The 15270-nt window shown below is 35.6% G+C and overlaps 3 protein-coding genes across 3 annotated transcripts; all 3 read right to left on the reverse strand. All coding sequences in view use genetic code 12, as the record gives it.

Annotated features, from left to right (window-relative positions):
- Positions 1–643: 643 nt before the first annotated feature.
- Positions 644–2368, reverse strand: DIP5 (dicarboxylic amino acid permease; the record flags this gene model as incomplete). Its single annotated transcript, XM_064998373.1, has 1 exon — positions 644–2368. The coding sequence occupies one exon, from the start codon at positions 2366–2368 to the stop codon at positions 644–646; it is 1725 nt and encodes a 574-aa protein (XP_064854445.1).
- Positions 2369–3527: 1159 nt separating this feature from the next.
- APM3 (Apm3p) lies at positions 3528–5385 on the reverse strand (the record flags this gene model as incomplete). Its single annotated transcript, XM_064998374.1, has 2 exons — positions 3528–5196; positions 5327–5385. The coding sequence occupies 2 exons, from the start codon at positions 5383–5385 to the stop codon at positions 3528–3530; spliced, it is 1728 nt and encodes a 575-aa protein (XP_064854446.1).
- Positions 5386–6542: 1157 nt separating this feature from the next.
- Positions 6543–7418, reverse strand: DASC09_047760 (aldo/keto reductase family protein; the record flags this gene model as incomplete). The annotated part of the gene is made up of 1 exon (XM_064998375.1): positions 6543–7418. The coding sequence occupies one exon, from the start codon at positions 7416–7418 to the stop codon at positions 6543–6545; it is 876 nt and encodes a 291-aa protein (XP_064854447.1).
- Positions 7419–15270: the final 7852 nt, after the last annotated feature.

Consider the following 15270-nt stretch of genomic DNA (forward strand, 5'->3'; position numbering starts at 1 on the left):
GGTTTTTAGCGGTAGTTATCGCAAGAATTTTACAAAATCTACTATCGTGGATATAGATGAGAAGTTTTCCCACGAGATAAATATTTGACTTCTAAGATGTGAAAATATTAAAACTCTCTCGCAAAAAATATCCGAGTTTGATTAAGTGGTTGTATGGTACATCAAACTATGAGTGTAATTAGTTCTTCTGATACAGTATCTACTGGTACAATATGTAGAAAACAACCAGCTGTAGTGGAATATATTCATGGGCTTTTAATTCCTCGAATTGCACGAGTTGAGGGCGCTTACGATAATTAATTTAATGCTAACATAAGCAACTTTGAAGATGCCTGTGTAGTAGATACAGTTACTATTTTTCATCTACTTTTACTATTTTTTCTTCTTTCCTTTTTTGAAAATTTAATGGGAAAAATTATTGTCTCTGATGTTATGGAAATATTTACAGGGAAGTAATCGACTCAGATATCTCTGAAAGCCAAGTGTGTGAAAGAAAACTATCGATATAAACTGAAAACCATGAAACAATACATAATCAAAAAGGCAGCACAGGTAAACAAAAATAATAAGAATGAAGACAGAGATTGTTTGAAGTAAAAAAAAAAAAATACAAAAGAATGGATGACAAAAGCGACAGTTTTTTTCAAAACAACCATCCAATGAATTTATCATAAAACCATTGCCAGTCTTTCTTCCCATTGATTTTTAACTTGGCCATTTCTTCTTCTTCTCTCAAACATTCTTTTTCCTCGGCGTCAATGACATCCTTGTAGGTGAATAAGTCAGCCTCTTCAGGTTTAATAAACTTTGACTTCTTAATAATCTTATAGCCAATAAAGCAAATAAAATAAACAGGAATTCCAATGTAACCAGTGACAAAACTTTTATAATCAAATCCTCCAATGAAAACTGTAAAATTCTTGATTATTGCAATCATGCAACACATGAAGAGGGAAAAATAAGTGCCATAAGGCTGAAGTGGGGCATAATATACAAAATCTCTTGTTCTGACGTATCCTTGTGCCTTGACTGCCCTTGTGAAGAAAATATATGTCACAAGAATGGAAATCCAAGTGAGCAATCCGAAAATAGAGACCACATTGACAAAATAATTAAACACAGTTTTGGAAGATGAAGAGCATGTCATGAATGCCAAGCAACAGAAAAGTCCAGCAAAAGCCAAAGAGTAAACTGGAACCCCATTTTTGTTTGTGCGAGAGAAAATCTTTGGAGCTTTTCCATTTGCAGATAAGCCATATAGGGTTCTAGTAGCAATGTATAAGTCGGAATTTGACGCGGAAAAAATGAAAATTAGAATACATGCATTGACAACATGAGGCAAAACGCTTATTTTGGCATTTTTGATGGCAATAACGAATGGAGAGGCAGCAGCTGAAGTCCCTTTGGCAGACAATAACAATGGATCATTATAAGCGACACAGCAAGCCAACAAGAAGCAGGATGCGCAATAAAATACCAAAATACGGTAAAAGGTTAATTTGATGGCCTTTTTGATAGAATGTCTTGGGTTTCTAGCTTCGCCAAAAGTAACACCAACCAATTCTGTTCCCAAGTAAGCAAACACAGCGTACACAAAAACAGCCCAAAACGCAACAAATTTTCCCTTCGAAGGTGGCTCTATATGTTTATATGGTTTGAAGGCCCCCGGGTCAGTCCAATATCTGAATCCCAATCTATCATGGCTTGGGCCACCGCCCAACATAATAATAAACAACAAAATAATTAGACCCAAGATAGTGACGACTTTTATGGATGATAACCAAAATTCAAATTCCCCAAAGAACTTTACACCAAAATAGTTCACTAACAAAACGACCACGAGTAAGATGGCAATCCAAACACCAGGGTTGACCTTTTCTGGACTAACCCAGTACTGCATCACTAAGGAGCCGGCGACCAATTGGTTTGGTGTAACAATAAGATACTTGCACAAATATGAGTAGCCAACTGCAAATCCCATTGCTGGATCCACATATCTTGAAGAATAACCAGGGAAACCATCTGGTAAAGGAATGAAAGAAGCCATTTCTCCAAGTGCAGCCATAACGAAAAATACCACAATCCCAACGATAGAGTATGCCACAAAAGTTGCTCCACCACCGGCAGTGGAAATACTTGAAGCAGTACCAATCAACAAGCCGGTACCTACTGCACCTCCTATAGCAATCATTGTAATGTGTCTTGATTGCAAGTCTTTTTTCAATCGATGTCCCTCGGTCATGGCCATAGGGGTACTCCTGGAGACAGCTAAATCATATTCTTGGGTGTGAACAGGGAGGATTGAGTCTTTAGCTGGAATTTTTTCGACTGATCCTTGGTTGGAGGCATTATTAGAATTTGATTCCATTTTGGGCCTTATTAAAATTCGATAACGAATAACACAGGCCAAAAAAAAAAAAAAAAAAAGAAAAGAAAAGGATGGAGATGGACAGATGATCAAGGGAAAAAAATAATCTGGATACGTTTTTTTATTTATATTGGTGATGATGAAGAAGGTTTAGTAGGATGGTGCCGCTTGAAGGAAAAAACATCAAGTTTTTATAATTCTTGGCCAATAACATCAGTATAGGAAAATTTTTCTTCGTTATCGTTCTTGGTATTTTTTTTTTTTTTCATGTTGGGAAGATAATGCAGTGCGATGTGCTGAGCGTTGATTTTAATGCAGTTTCCCCAAAAATGTGAGTGTACTGAGGATTCTAAGTTGTTAATATTTTATTGCCCATACCATTTTTGGCATTAGACGTCAGTGGCCAATTAGTTCATTTTACCGCGTTATGCTTTGGTTGGTGAAGTGTTCGGGGGTCGTGGGGGTGCCAAGCGTAAAATTTTGCCTTCTTTTTATCCTTGGCTCAGGAGGGAAAAAAGAAAAGAACGAAGGAATATCCGTTAGATAAGGTTTTTCAGAAGGCGGGGTAGTTGTAATAAGTGATAGAACAGCATTTTATTTCTATTCAGGTTCTACTAACTACGACATTGACACTTCAATTTCAGCTGTTGCACACGAGAAAACGAAAAATGGTCAGACACAAAAAGAGCATAACAAAATAGGCAACAGAGTTCCTTAGAGAAGATTCTTACATAGTAGGTTAATTCTCCTGTATTTTGCAAGGTTGTATGAGACAAACCTCTTCTTGGCTTGCAATCTGATCTCCACCAGAGTCAGATTGGTAGAGATAAGAATGGTAGATTTGGGTATATTTCCATGATAAGTATTGGAAGTGAATAAGAAATGAATGGAGTAATCCTCAAAACAAACCTTATTGAAAAGCATATGAATAAAATTTTGACTCAAAAATGACTTTTCTTTTCTTCTCTTTTTTTTTTTTTTTTTTAATATGGATCTATCCTAGTATATTATTTCATACAAGACGAAATTTATATTATGAGCGGCCTACCTGACAGATACTTTCTTTTCTAATGATGTAAAACCCCACTCCGATTAAACAACTACACATCAGCAACAAATTCGATACTGAGAGGCGTATATTGTTTGATTCATAATACCATTAACGCAACACCACTTGTCCACTTCTCACTATATACTTGACTCCCTTATAGGGCTTGACATTTTCTCCCATCCCTTTTGCACTCACTACTTTCAATGAAGTAACCTTAATACCACTTGGTAGAGCACCCTTATAACCATATGACAAAGAAATATGGTTTGGAAAAATCTTCAATGGTAATTCTTCGTTATCACCATCATCCACATTATTAATAGGGACAATCACACCTCGTAGAACAGGATTCATTCCAGTTGCGAGATTTTTATCAAATATCCATTCACTCTTTCCGTTTCTATTGAACTGAAAATCTCCATTGCTCAATCTTAAGATTTTAATTGACGAAATACGATCTTTCTGCAATTCGGTATTAATTTCTAACTTCAAAGTTTCAATATTTTTCACAGTTTTCAAGTTACTGATGGATAAGGTGATTTCAAACTCATTACCCAATAATCCCAAATCAGTAGTGTATTTTCCTTGAATAATACCAATATTCTGCAAAATCCGATTAGCATGAGGCAATGAACCAAGATCAATTTCATACTCAGCAATTCTTGACTTACCATCAGGTGGAATGAACAGCATTACCCCAGGGGAATTTTGCCATCTATCAACTCTAATACAAGGATGGAAAGTTGGACAGTGTAAATTATGGCCATTCAAATTTAATATCATTTGGAGATCTGGAATCCCACTTAAATGAGAGGTCAAGAGAATTTCACCCGTAATACGAGATATTATCGGCCTAGAATGGTTTCTGTAATTGCCTGTAGTTGAATAAAAGGCAGATGACCCTCCGACACTTCTAAAATCTTCACCATTTCCTCGAGACGGAGACATCACAAGAGTAACATGTTCCACAAAGTCCACAAAGAGCTCATTATTAGTATATTTCACATTGTTTTTTCTCCATGGAATACTAGGCCTGTCTTGAACCAACGATAAGGATGTATTCGAACTAAATCCGCCCAAATTAGAACTAGAGGAAGATTTGGAAATATTACTGCTGGTGGATGAAAGGAATCTACTAAGAATTCCCTCAAACTGTACGACATCCTTAAGCTGGTTTAAATCAGTAATGAAGGGAAAATTATCTTCAATCATTTCACTAAGCAAGAGGCAAAGAATATCGTAATTGGCCTCAATCTTTAGCGGCACTAATGGGTCACCAAAATAATCTACCATAACCTCAATAAGTTGTTTTATGAACTCTAGTGGAATTAAAGGATTGAATGAGCTCAGAGATATACCAACGGATAAATTTCCTTCGCTTCCAATTTCACTGTCTTCTTCAGCCTCACTACTTTCATCAGCCTTACTATCTTGTTCTTGATCGTTTTCTTGGAATGATTCATAATCTTCTTTTATATTTTTATTGCTATCATACTGATACATCATATTTATATCTTCTTCATGGCTATTGTTTGCTGTATTCTTTTGTTGTTGCTTCGCTATTTGTTCTAGTTCACACACCGCATAATATCTCAAATATTTTGTAGCTTGGTGATAAATTACTTCGTTTGGCGATAGCCTCATTACAGGTGGCAGGTTACTTGGACCGTCATCTATATTCGACGAGTTCGATTTACCTGTGGCGGAAGCAATTTTGGCTATCACTTCTTTGAACGATGGAGCAGCAGAAGAGAGTGAATACTCAAATACCAAATTGCTGTAAGACAGTTAGTTCTCAAAGAATCGTCAATTGGGTCATCCCCATAATCTGGGAAAGCCAAAAAAAGAGCAAAAAAAGAAAAAAAAAAAAAAGAAAAGAAAATAATAGTGCATAACAGTAGACCTACTTCTTATCATCTGAGATATAAATTCCTGTTAAAGGGTTCATTTTTCTGATCCAATACATGAACACTCGTTTCTGATTCACATAAATTGTTATTGTGGATTTCCAAATTTCGGGTTTCGTTTCCAAGTCACATTACTAGCCGCACTATGAAAATTATACAAAGTGCTGCGCACACAATAATATAATGTTATGAAGGTCGCATTAATGTCAAAAACTGTTAGGAGCAGACTGGCGATAAGAGTCTCGGTCAGTAGTGTTGATAATTGATACAGGAAGTGTTTTTTGAAACAAAATTAAGCGGAAAGAGTGAAGAATGTGGCTGAAATAAAAAACAGTAATAATATTATTTATGGCAAGGTGTTCAATCAAGATGGAAGTCAATGTTTCATTTCAATAACACTAAAATAAACAAGCAGATAACTATACTACCACCCAGTCATTGCTGTTATTATTATCCCTCATTATATGGTAGCTCTAGGCTCTGGACAAGCTTTGAATATGTTTCACATGATAAACGATAATAAGCAGTAACGATTGAAGGCTAACCTTTCAATCAGGCAAGGAATTATCTTTAGAGCCCAAAACCTCATCAGCTCCACACAGCTTTCAGAATTTCATGCATTTCACATATTTTCTACGCGCTATTAATTAAATAACTTTGTTGAGTCAAAATTTCAGAATAAAAGAGTTAGAATTTAGAATTACCATGAACATTCTCGACGTACGCTTTTCTTTTTTGTAGAGTTTGTAGCGAAAATGGAAGTGTAAAAATCGAGTTCTAGTAGTATCCTTGGATTTATTCCTATTATTATTATTATTATTATTATTAACTTGAAGGTAATTGAGGGAAAATCTGTTAAAATGAATAAAATCGGCAACCTATTGTCACTGAGCACGATCCATGTCTACTACGTAATAAATCAAAACTGTTTTGAATTTCCATATTTATTCTTTCAATTTCAAAAATATGCAAAAAACTGAGCAATGCGTAAGATAGAACAAGAACAAGTGTAAAAAGAAATTGGGTTGGAAATTTTCATGTGAGGTTTCTGGTTCGTGACGCGAAGGATCAATTAGTTACTAAAAGGCTCTGGGTAACTATGGCAATGAATATTGGCCTCCCGAAAACCCATCATTAATATATGCAGAAAAAATGTAGTTGACCAAAACTTCTTTGTAGAAATTCCATCAAATATGAACCTGGAAAAAAAAATCGATCAACCATTGTACAAGGTTGGATCCCAGCCGGTGATAAAGTAACTTTCCTCGTGTTCCAACAGCAATATATCTTCATTTGAGAGCTCAAAATCCCAGATGTTGAAGTTTGACTTTAATCTATCGATTTGCAAAGTCTTCGGTAATACGACAAAACCCTTTTGCACTGACCAGCGAATTAAGATTTGTGCATTATTTTTCTCGTATTTTTTGGCAATCGAATTCAAGGTGAGATCATTAAATTTTCTTCCTTTTGCTAGTGGCGAATAAGCTTGACAAATGATTTGTCTTCTAGAGCAGTAATCCACAAGCTGAGATCTCATCAACCAGGGGTGTATTTCTATCTGGTTAGATACTGGGGGATATTTGAGATCTTTCCAATTATAAAGTTCTTCGAGATGATTGATCCCATAATTTGAAACTCCGATAGAGTGAACATAATTTGAATCCTTAGATTCCTGTAAAGCTTGATACGTCTCCAACCTTTTCTGCTTATTTGAATTTGGAGAGTGGATCAAAAACAAATCGATATAATCGATGCCTGGTACACATATCTTTTTGATACTTGCCTTGATAGATTGTTTGGCACTTTCATAACCATGGAAAGAGTCCCAGATTTTTGTTATAATGAAGATATCTTCACGTTTATTACTCTCGGGGTTTTCAGATATCCATCGGAGAACACCTTCACCAACTTCTGATTCATTTCTGTAAATTTGGGCGGTATCTATCAATCTATAGCCGGCTTTCAAAGCCTGGTATACCAAGTTAGCAGTAAGAAGAGGTGGTACTAAGTAAACCCCGAAGCCAATCAAAGGTATCTGAGTTCCTGAGGTTAGTTTATAATGTGAATCTTTAGAAATAGTATTCATTGACATATTAGAACACTAAATAAGCGATCATTGATACAACGTAAAAGCATTAGTCCTTGTGGTAGAGTGGGAATATTCACAAACATAAAAAAAAAAAAAATTAGGGTCTTGCGATGGTAGGCGGATACCGGTCACCGAAAAAAGAAAAAGAAAAAGAAAAAAAAAAAAAAAAAATAAGAACAGGCCACACCAATGGTACACAGATGATTTATTGCACGTACAGTGCTTTTATTTTTTATTCGTACCAACCACCGGAAATGTTCATAGCAGTGGCAAAAAATAATTCATACCGACCCCCGGTATTTCTCGTACCACCGCAGCGGGATTTATTCGTACCATCCAAGAAAAATAATTCATACCATTGCATTTTATTTATTCATACCAACAGGAAATAAAATTCATATCAATTCTTTTTTTTCTTTCATATGAATGGCTATATAAGCCTCTTGGTTACTCAGTGTAATCAAATAATACTCATTTTTCCATAATTCTGTGCTACTTTCCACAAAAACGGATATCTGTAACAATATTAATAGTAGCACGTGATTATGTTTTTCTGTAGCTGGTACCTTTCGTAATAAAACTAAGCCGGGTAGTTAACTGAACCGAGTCACCCAAGACACTGTATTCAGTATTAACTGCATCTGCCTTTCGGGGTCTAGATAATTGGGATTAGCTCTATCGCTAAGATAAAGAAACAAATAATAAATATAAATTAAGGTTAAATTCGATGTCTTCTAGAATATATATAAAGGGAAGAAAGTAATAAAATAATAATGAAATTTGTGTAAAAATAAAGGTTATGAGCACGAGGCTTCATCCACGACATTTAGTAAATGTATGTTAGCACATTTCTATGGTAGGAGCTGTTCTCCATATAAGATGATGAATTCCCACTTTTGACATTCAATTCGGTCTTTATGTGATCACCAGATTACTTACAAAAAAAGCATAAGATTTTACCATCAAAACTAAGTATGGACTTGAAAGCCAAGCTACTAACTGATGGGTATGTTGATGGCCTAGGTAATAGATTCTATGCTGAACCCAGTGAAATGACTTTGGAGTCTGAAATAGCACCAGTTGAAGCTTGCTTTAGTTACAGTGACTATAAGCATTTTGAAAAACCAGGTATCATGGATATCATGGAAATTGATCCTATTTTCGAAGAAGAAGAAAATGCCGAGATGGAAATTGAAATGAAAGAACGAAGATATAGAGGTTCGTACCGGTATTATAATCAAGCTGTCAAACAAAGATTTTGGCACTTGGTCATGGAAGAAGGTGTATCGGCTTACAAGGCTGCAAAATTAGAAGATATACCTTTGCAAACTGCTTACCCATGGAGAAGAAATTGGAACAAAATACTTGTTAATGAATTAAATGGTATCTCGAAGCCAACAAAGAAAAGAGGTCGTAAGCCCCTTCTCACTGATGAACATAAAGAATTCCTTCAAAAATTGATAAAGGAGGATGCTACAGTGACTCTCGATTTTATGTTGGAGAGACTCAACAAAGCCTTCACCAAGTGTATAAAATGTGGGAAGGAAGGAGCAGAACCATAATAAAATGGTCAATCAAGAGAGGGTGATCTCCCTCTTTTCCATGTGTAAGCAGTTTGCAGCCTTGTAATGTAAGAGCCAAGGCCACAACAATCTATAACTTTGTCACCAAGGTCTGTAAGCTAAGTCTCAAACGTATTTCTAAATGGGCTTTGAGAAGAAGTCTGGAGGAATTGAAGAAACAGAGACTCGAGTGGGCAGAGAAGTATAAAGACAAGCTCGACTTTAGTCAAAACTGTATTTTCATCGACGAAGCAGGTTTCAATATCAGTATGCGGCGTGAGTATGGATGGTCTGCTGTGGGTGAAAAAGCAGTTCTTACTGTTCCCGTAACCAGAGGGCTTAATATTTCGTTCATTGGGGCAATTTCTGTCAAAGGTTGTATTGAATTAAAGTTCAGAACTCCGGTGGCTACATCCAATAAGAAGAGAAAACTTGATTCAGAAACGACCATTGACAAAGTGAGTAAAGGTACTACAGCTAATCACTTCTACAGTTTTGTAAAGTCAGTGATCCAGCAAATAGAAAATAAGGAGGAGCTCAAAGGTATGAAATATTTGATCCTTGATAATGCTGCCATTCATAAACGACGTGATCTTCAGTTACTAGTGGCACTGAGTGGGTTGGAACTTGTGTTTTTACCTCCTTATTCTCCAGGGTTGAATGCTATAGAAGAATTCTGGTCAGTATGTAAGAGTAAAGTCAAAAGATCAAACTTGAGCAAGAAGGAGCAATTAACTCTAAGGGTGAAAGAAGCCACAGAAAATATTTCCCTTGATAGTTATAAGAGGTTCTGCAGACATGCTTGAAGGATTCAAGGAATGATTAAATCACTCCAAAAAATGGTTATGAGCCTTTGAATTAGTAAATGATTGTTGCAAAGAGGATTTATTCAATGGGGATAAATAATTATAATTATATCAAAGATCAAATATTATTAAAAGCATGAGGAGTTTATGCATTTAGTATGAATTTTATTTCCTGTTGGTATGAATAAATAAAGTGCAATGGTATGAACTATTTTTCTTAGATGGTCTGAATGAATCCCGCTGCGGTGGTACGAGAAATACCGGGGGTCGGTATGAATTATTTTTTGCCACTGCTATGAACATTTCCGGTGGTTGGTACGAATAAAAAATAAAAGCACTGTACGTGCAATAAATCATCTGTGTACAGTGTTTTCATTTTTTATTCGTACCAACCACCGGAAATGTTCATACCAGTGGCAAAAAATAATTCATACCGACCCCCGGTATTTTTCGTACCACCGCAGCGGGATTTATTCAGACCATCTAAGAAAAATAGTTGATACTATTGCACTTTAATTATTCATACCAACAGAATACAAAATTCATACTAAATGCATAAAATTCTTATGCTTTCATTAATATTTTATCTTTGATATTATTAAACATGTTACAGGGGACCCGCACACCCAATAAAGCCCCTTTGCAATACTCATTTACCATTTCAAAGGCTCATAACCAAATTTTGGAGTGGTTTCGTCCTTCCTTAAAATTTTAAATTTTCATTAATTTGTTTTGGAGCTTTGTTGCGTCTTTATGTAATTTTTTTTATAGTTTTTACTTTTTTTTTTTTGGTTTGTTTTCTGTATTTTGTTTTCTAATTTTTTTTCTTCATCTTTGGTATTTGTTTTCAAAAGAGCTGCTGTTGTAAACAGAGATCAATATGTCTAGAAGCATGTCTGCAGAATCCCTTGTAACTATCAAGGGAAATATTTTCTGTGGCTTCTTTCACCCTTGGAGTTAATTGCTCCTTCTTGCTCAAGTTTGATCTTTTGACTTTACTCTTACACACTGACCAGAATTCTTCTATAGCATTCAACCCTGGAGAATAAGGAGGTAAAAACACAAGTTCCAACCCACTCAGTGCCACTAGTAACTGAAGATCACGTCGTTTATGAATGGCAGCATTATCAAGGATCAAATATTTCATACCTTTGAGCTCCTCGTTATTTTCTATTTGCTGGATCACTGACTTTACAAAACTGTAGAAGTGATTAGCTGTAGTACCTTTACTCACTTTGTCAATGGTCGTTTCTGAATCAAGTTTTCTCTTCTTATTGGATGTAGCCACTGGAGTTCTGACCTTTAATTCAATACAACCTTTGACAGAAATTGCCCCAATGAACGAAATATTAAGCCCTCTGGTTACGGGAACAGTAAGAACTGCTTTTTCACCAACAGCAGACCATCCATACTCACGCCGCATACTGATATTGAAACCTGCTTCGTCGATGAAAATACAGTTTTGACTAAAGTCGAGCTTGTCTTTATACTTCTCTGCCCACTCGAGTCTCTGTTTCTTCAATTCCTCCAGACTTCTTCTCAAAGCCCATTTAGAAATACGTTTGAGACTTAGCTTACAGACCTTGGTTACAAAGTTATAGATTGTTGTAGCCTTGGCTCTTACATTGGTGAAGGCTTTCTTGAGTCTCTCCAACATAAAATCGAGAGTCACTGTAGCATCTTCCTTTATCAATTTTTGAAGGAATTCCTTATGTTCATCAGTGAGAAGGGGTTTACGACCTCTTTTCTTTATTGGCTTCGAGATACCATTTAATTCATTGACAAGTAATTTGTTCCACTTTCTTTTCCATGTGTAAGCAGTTTGCAAAGGTATATCTTCTAATTTTGCAGCCTTGTAAGCTGATACACCTTCTTCCATGACCAAGTGCCAAAATCTTTGTTTGACAGCTTGATTATAATACTGGTACGAACCTCTATATCTTCGTTCTTTCATTTCAATTTCCATCTCGGCATTTTCTTCTTCTTCGAAAATAGGATCAATTTCCATGATATCCATGATACCTGGTTTTTCAAAATGCTTATAGTCACTGTAACTAAAGCAAGCTTCAACTGGTGCTATTTCAGACTCTAAAGTCATTTCACTGGGTTCAGCATAGAATCTATTACCTAGGCCATCAACATACCCATCAGTTAGTAGCTTGGCTTTCAGGTCCATACTTAGTTTTGATGGTAAAATCTTATGCTTTTTTTTGTAAGTAATCTGGTGATCATATAAAGACCAAATTGAATGTCAAAAGTGGGAATTCATCATCTTAAATGGAGAACAGCTCCTACCATACATTCGTTCCCATTTCTTGAAAACCGTAATCACGTGATATTATTGATATTATTATAGATATCCGGTTTCAAAGAAAGTAGCACAGAATTATGGAAAAAATGAGTATAATTTGATTAAACTGAGTAGCTTAGAGGCTTATAGAGCCAGTCACATAAAAAAAAAGAAAGGAATTAATATGAATTTTATATACTGTTGGTATGAATAATTAAAGTGCAATGGTATGAATTATTTTTCTTAGATGGTCTGAATAAATCCCGCTGCGGTGGTACGAAAAATACCGGGGGTCGGTATGAATTATTTTTTGCCACTGGTATGAACATTTCCGGTGGTTGGTACGAATAAAAAATGAAAACACTGTACCATTGGTGTGGCCTGTTCTTACCTAGGGATACAGTCGCGCAATCCGCCGGAATGCCATACATTGCAGCACAATCAGCCGGAATTTTTACCTAGGGATACAGTCGCGCAATCCGCCGGAATGCCATACATTGCAGCACAATCAGCCGGAATTTTTAAATGATGAATACTGGGTGGAAATGGCTAGTAATGATGCTGTTGAAATCTGGAGAGGATGCTGAGCAAAAATATATAATTTTATCTGAAAGATAATATAATGTGGTAGAGATATTGGCGCTTGAAATGTGCGTTGCACAATCAGCCATAATGTTTTGGCATAATCCGCGGAAATATTCAGGGGGTTTGGGACCCCGTTCCACAATCAGCGGAATTCTCTACATCTTCAGCAGAAATCATTGAGAGCTAACGAGGGTGAGATACCCCTTTGTATTGGGCGAGCAGTATTACGTCTGATATTGAAGAAAGCGATGGTATGGCGAGGATTGAGATTTGTGTGAGTATTGTGGAAGGATTAGAAGAGGATGATTTTTAAATAAAGGATAAAAAAGTGGAGAAGTATTAAAGAAGATATGTGATTATTGTTGAAGCTAGGATGGATTAGGATGTGTGAATTGTGGAGGTATATGAGGTCAGAAATTGAAGGCAGTATTATCATTTTCATATTTCGAAGAGTTTGGGATGATTGTAAAAATATTGGAGGATAAGAAGGAGATTTGCGGGAGAAATGTGGTAGAGCATGTTGTGCGGTGGCCGTGGGTCATGAAAAATTGAGGGATAGAATATTTTTGAAAAAGAGGTCCCTATGGAAAAAGTAGGATTGTAGTTGAAATATTTGGAGAATTTGATATGATTAAGATTAAAAAAGAGGAAAGGGAAATAAAAATGTGGAGGAAAATGGGGATGTCAAATTTCGAGTGATGGTCGGGGTATTATATTGAAGATGAATTTAAGGGTCAAGTATTTCCAAAAAAAAAGTGAGAGAGAAAAAGAAAGATTGTTTATGAAATATTTCCAAAATTTTAATATAGATATGATTGTTAAGTAGAAGATGGAAAGGAAAATGTGGTGGGAAACTGAGGTGATGTTCCAAGGTCATATGTGAGTATAAGTGAGAATTTAAGGGTAGGGTATTTTATGAAAAAATCAAATTGAGAAAAAAGTAAGAATGTTTATAAAATATTTGGGAAATGTTAATATGATTAAGATTAAAAAATAGGAGAGGGAAATGAAAATGTGGCGGAGAAATTAGGTGAGTAATTTTTGAGGAAGATCGGGATTATTGTATGGATGAGAAATAGATGTGTAGATATTAATGAAAAAAAAAGATAGAGAGAAAAAGTAAGATTTTAGATGAAATAATTGAGATCATTTTATGTGGATATGATCATGATATGGAATATTGAGAAATAATTGAGAGATAAAAATAGGGTATGTTGAATTTGTGTGAAGGTCGGGGAATGATGTATTGTGGAGAAATGAGGGAGATTTATTTTGGAGAAAAAGAGAGTGAAAAAAAAAGTGAAAAAAAAAGTGAGATTGTTTATGGAATTTTTGAAGGATTTCAATATGATTAAGATTAAAAAGTAGGTGAGGAAAATAGAAATATTGTGGAAAAATGGGGATGTCAAATTTTGGATGATGGTGCGGATGTATGTATGAAGATGAATTGAATGTGTGTGTATTTTAGAAAAAAAAAATTGATGAAAAAAAGTAAGATTGGTTATGGAATATTTAGGGATATTTATTATGATTATGATTGAAAGATAGGAGATGGAAGTGAAAATGTGGTTGAGAAATGATGGAATTATTTGTTAGAGAAGATGTATGAAGATGAATTGAATGATGAGATATTTTGAAAAAAAAGGGAGTGAAAAAAAAAGTGAGATTGTTTGTGGAATATTTAGGGATATTTATTATGATTTTGATTGTTGAATAAGATATTGAGGTTGAAATGTGGTGGAAAAATGGGGATGTCGAATGTTTGATGATGGAAGGTCATATATGAGTATAAGTGAGAATTGAATGTTGGGGTATTTGATGAAAAAAAGGAGTTGAGAAAAAAGTGAAGGAGATATGTTGAAAATGTAGAAGAATTGGTATGGATAAGAATATAATATGAAATATTGAGGTTGAAATGTGGTGGAAAAATAGGTAGAATGGTAATTTTGATGAGATGTGTCTAGTGGTGAAAAGAGGATGTATTCTTTGGTGGAAAAGTGGGAAATGTGTTGAGGAAGTGATTGGAATGGGTGATATGGAAGGGAAAGTGATGGTGTGATGATAAGTAGGGGAAGTATGAGGAGATTGTGGAGAGATGTGGAGGATATAAGGTAGAGAAGGTAGTAAAAATGGGGAGAGGGGTGAAGGGGGGGTGAAGGGTGGAGAATGGAAAATGGAAAAAATAGGGAGTTGAGAATGATAAATAAGTGGAGATGATGAGGATAAAAAAAGATGGAAGAAAGGATGGAGAGTAGAGAGAGTGGGGGTGATGGAGAATGATGGAGAGTAGAGAGAGTGGGGGTGTTGAGAAGGGAGATGAGGGAAGAGAGATGGAGAAAGAAGATGATAATGATGAGTAGGAAAAAGAATGGAGAAAGAAGATGATAATGATGAGTAGGAAAAAGAATGGAGAATATAAGATGAAAAAAGGAAGGAGAATGAAGATGTAGGGGTGTTGGGGAAGATGATAATGATGAGTAGGAAAAAGAATGGAGAATATAAGATGAAAAAAGGAAGGAGAATGAAGATGTAGGGGTGGGTGTGGGTGTAAGGGTGTAAGGGTGTAAGGGTGTAAGGGTGTAAGGGTGTGGGTGTAAGGGTGTAAGGTGTGT

The sequence above is a fragment of the Saccharomycopsis crataegensis genome (assembly GCF_037102585.1).
Source record: "Saccharomycopsis crataegensis DNA, jcf7180000000084, whole genome shotgun sequence".
Taxonomy (NCBI): domain Eukaryota; kingdom Fungi; phylum Ascomycota; class Saccharomycetes; order Ascoideales; family Saccharomycopsidaceae; genus Saccharomycopsis; species Saccharomycopsis crataegensis.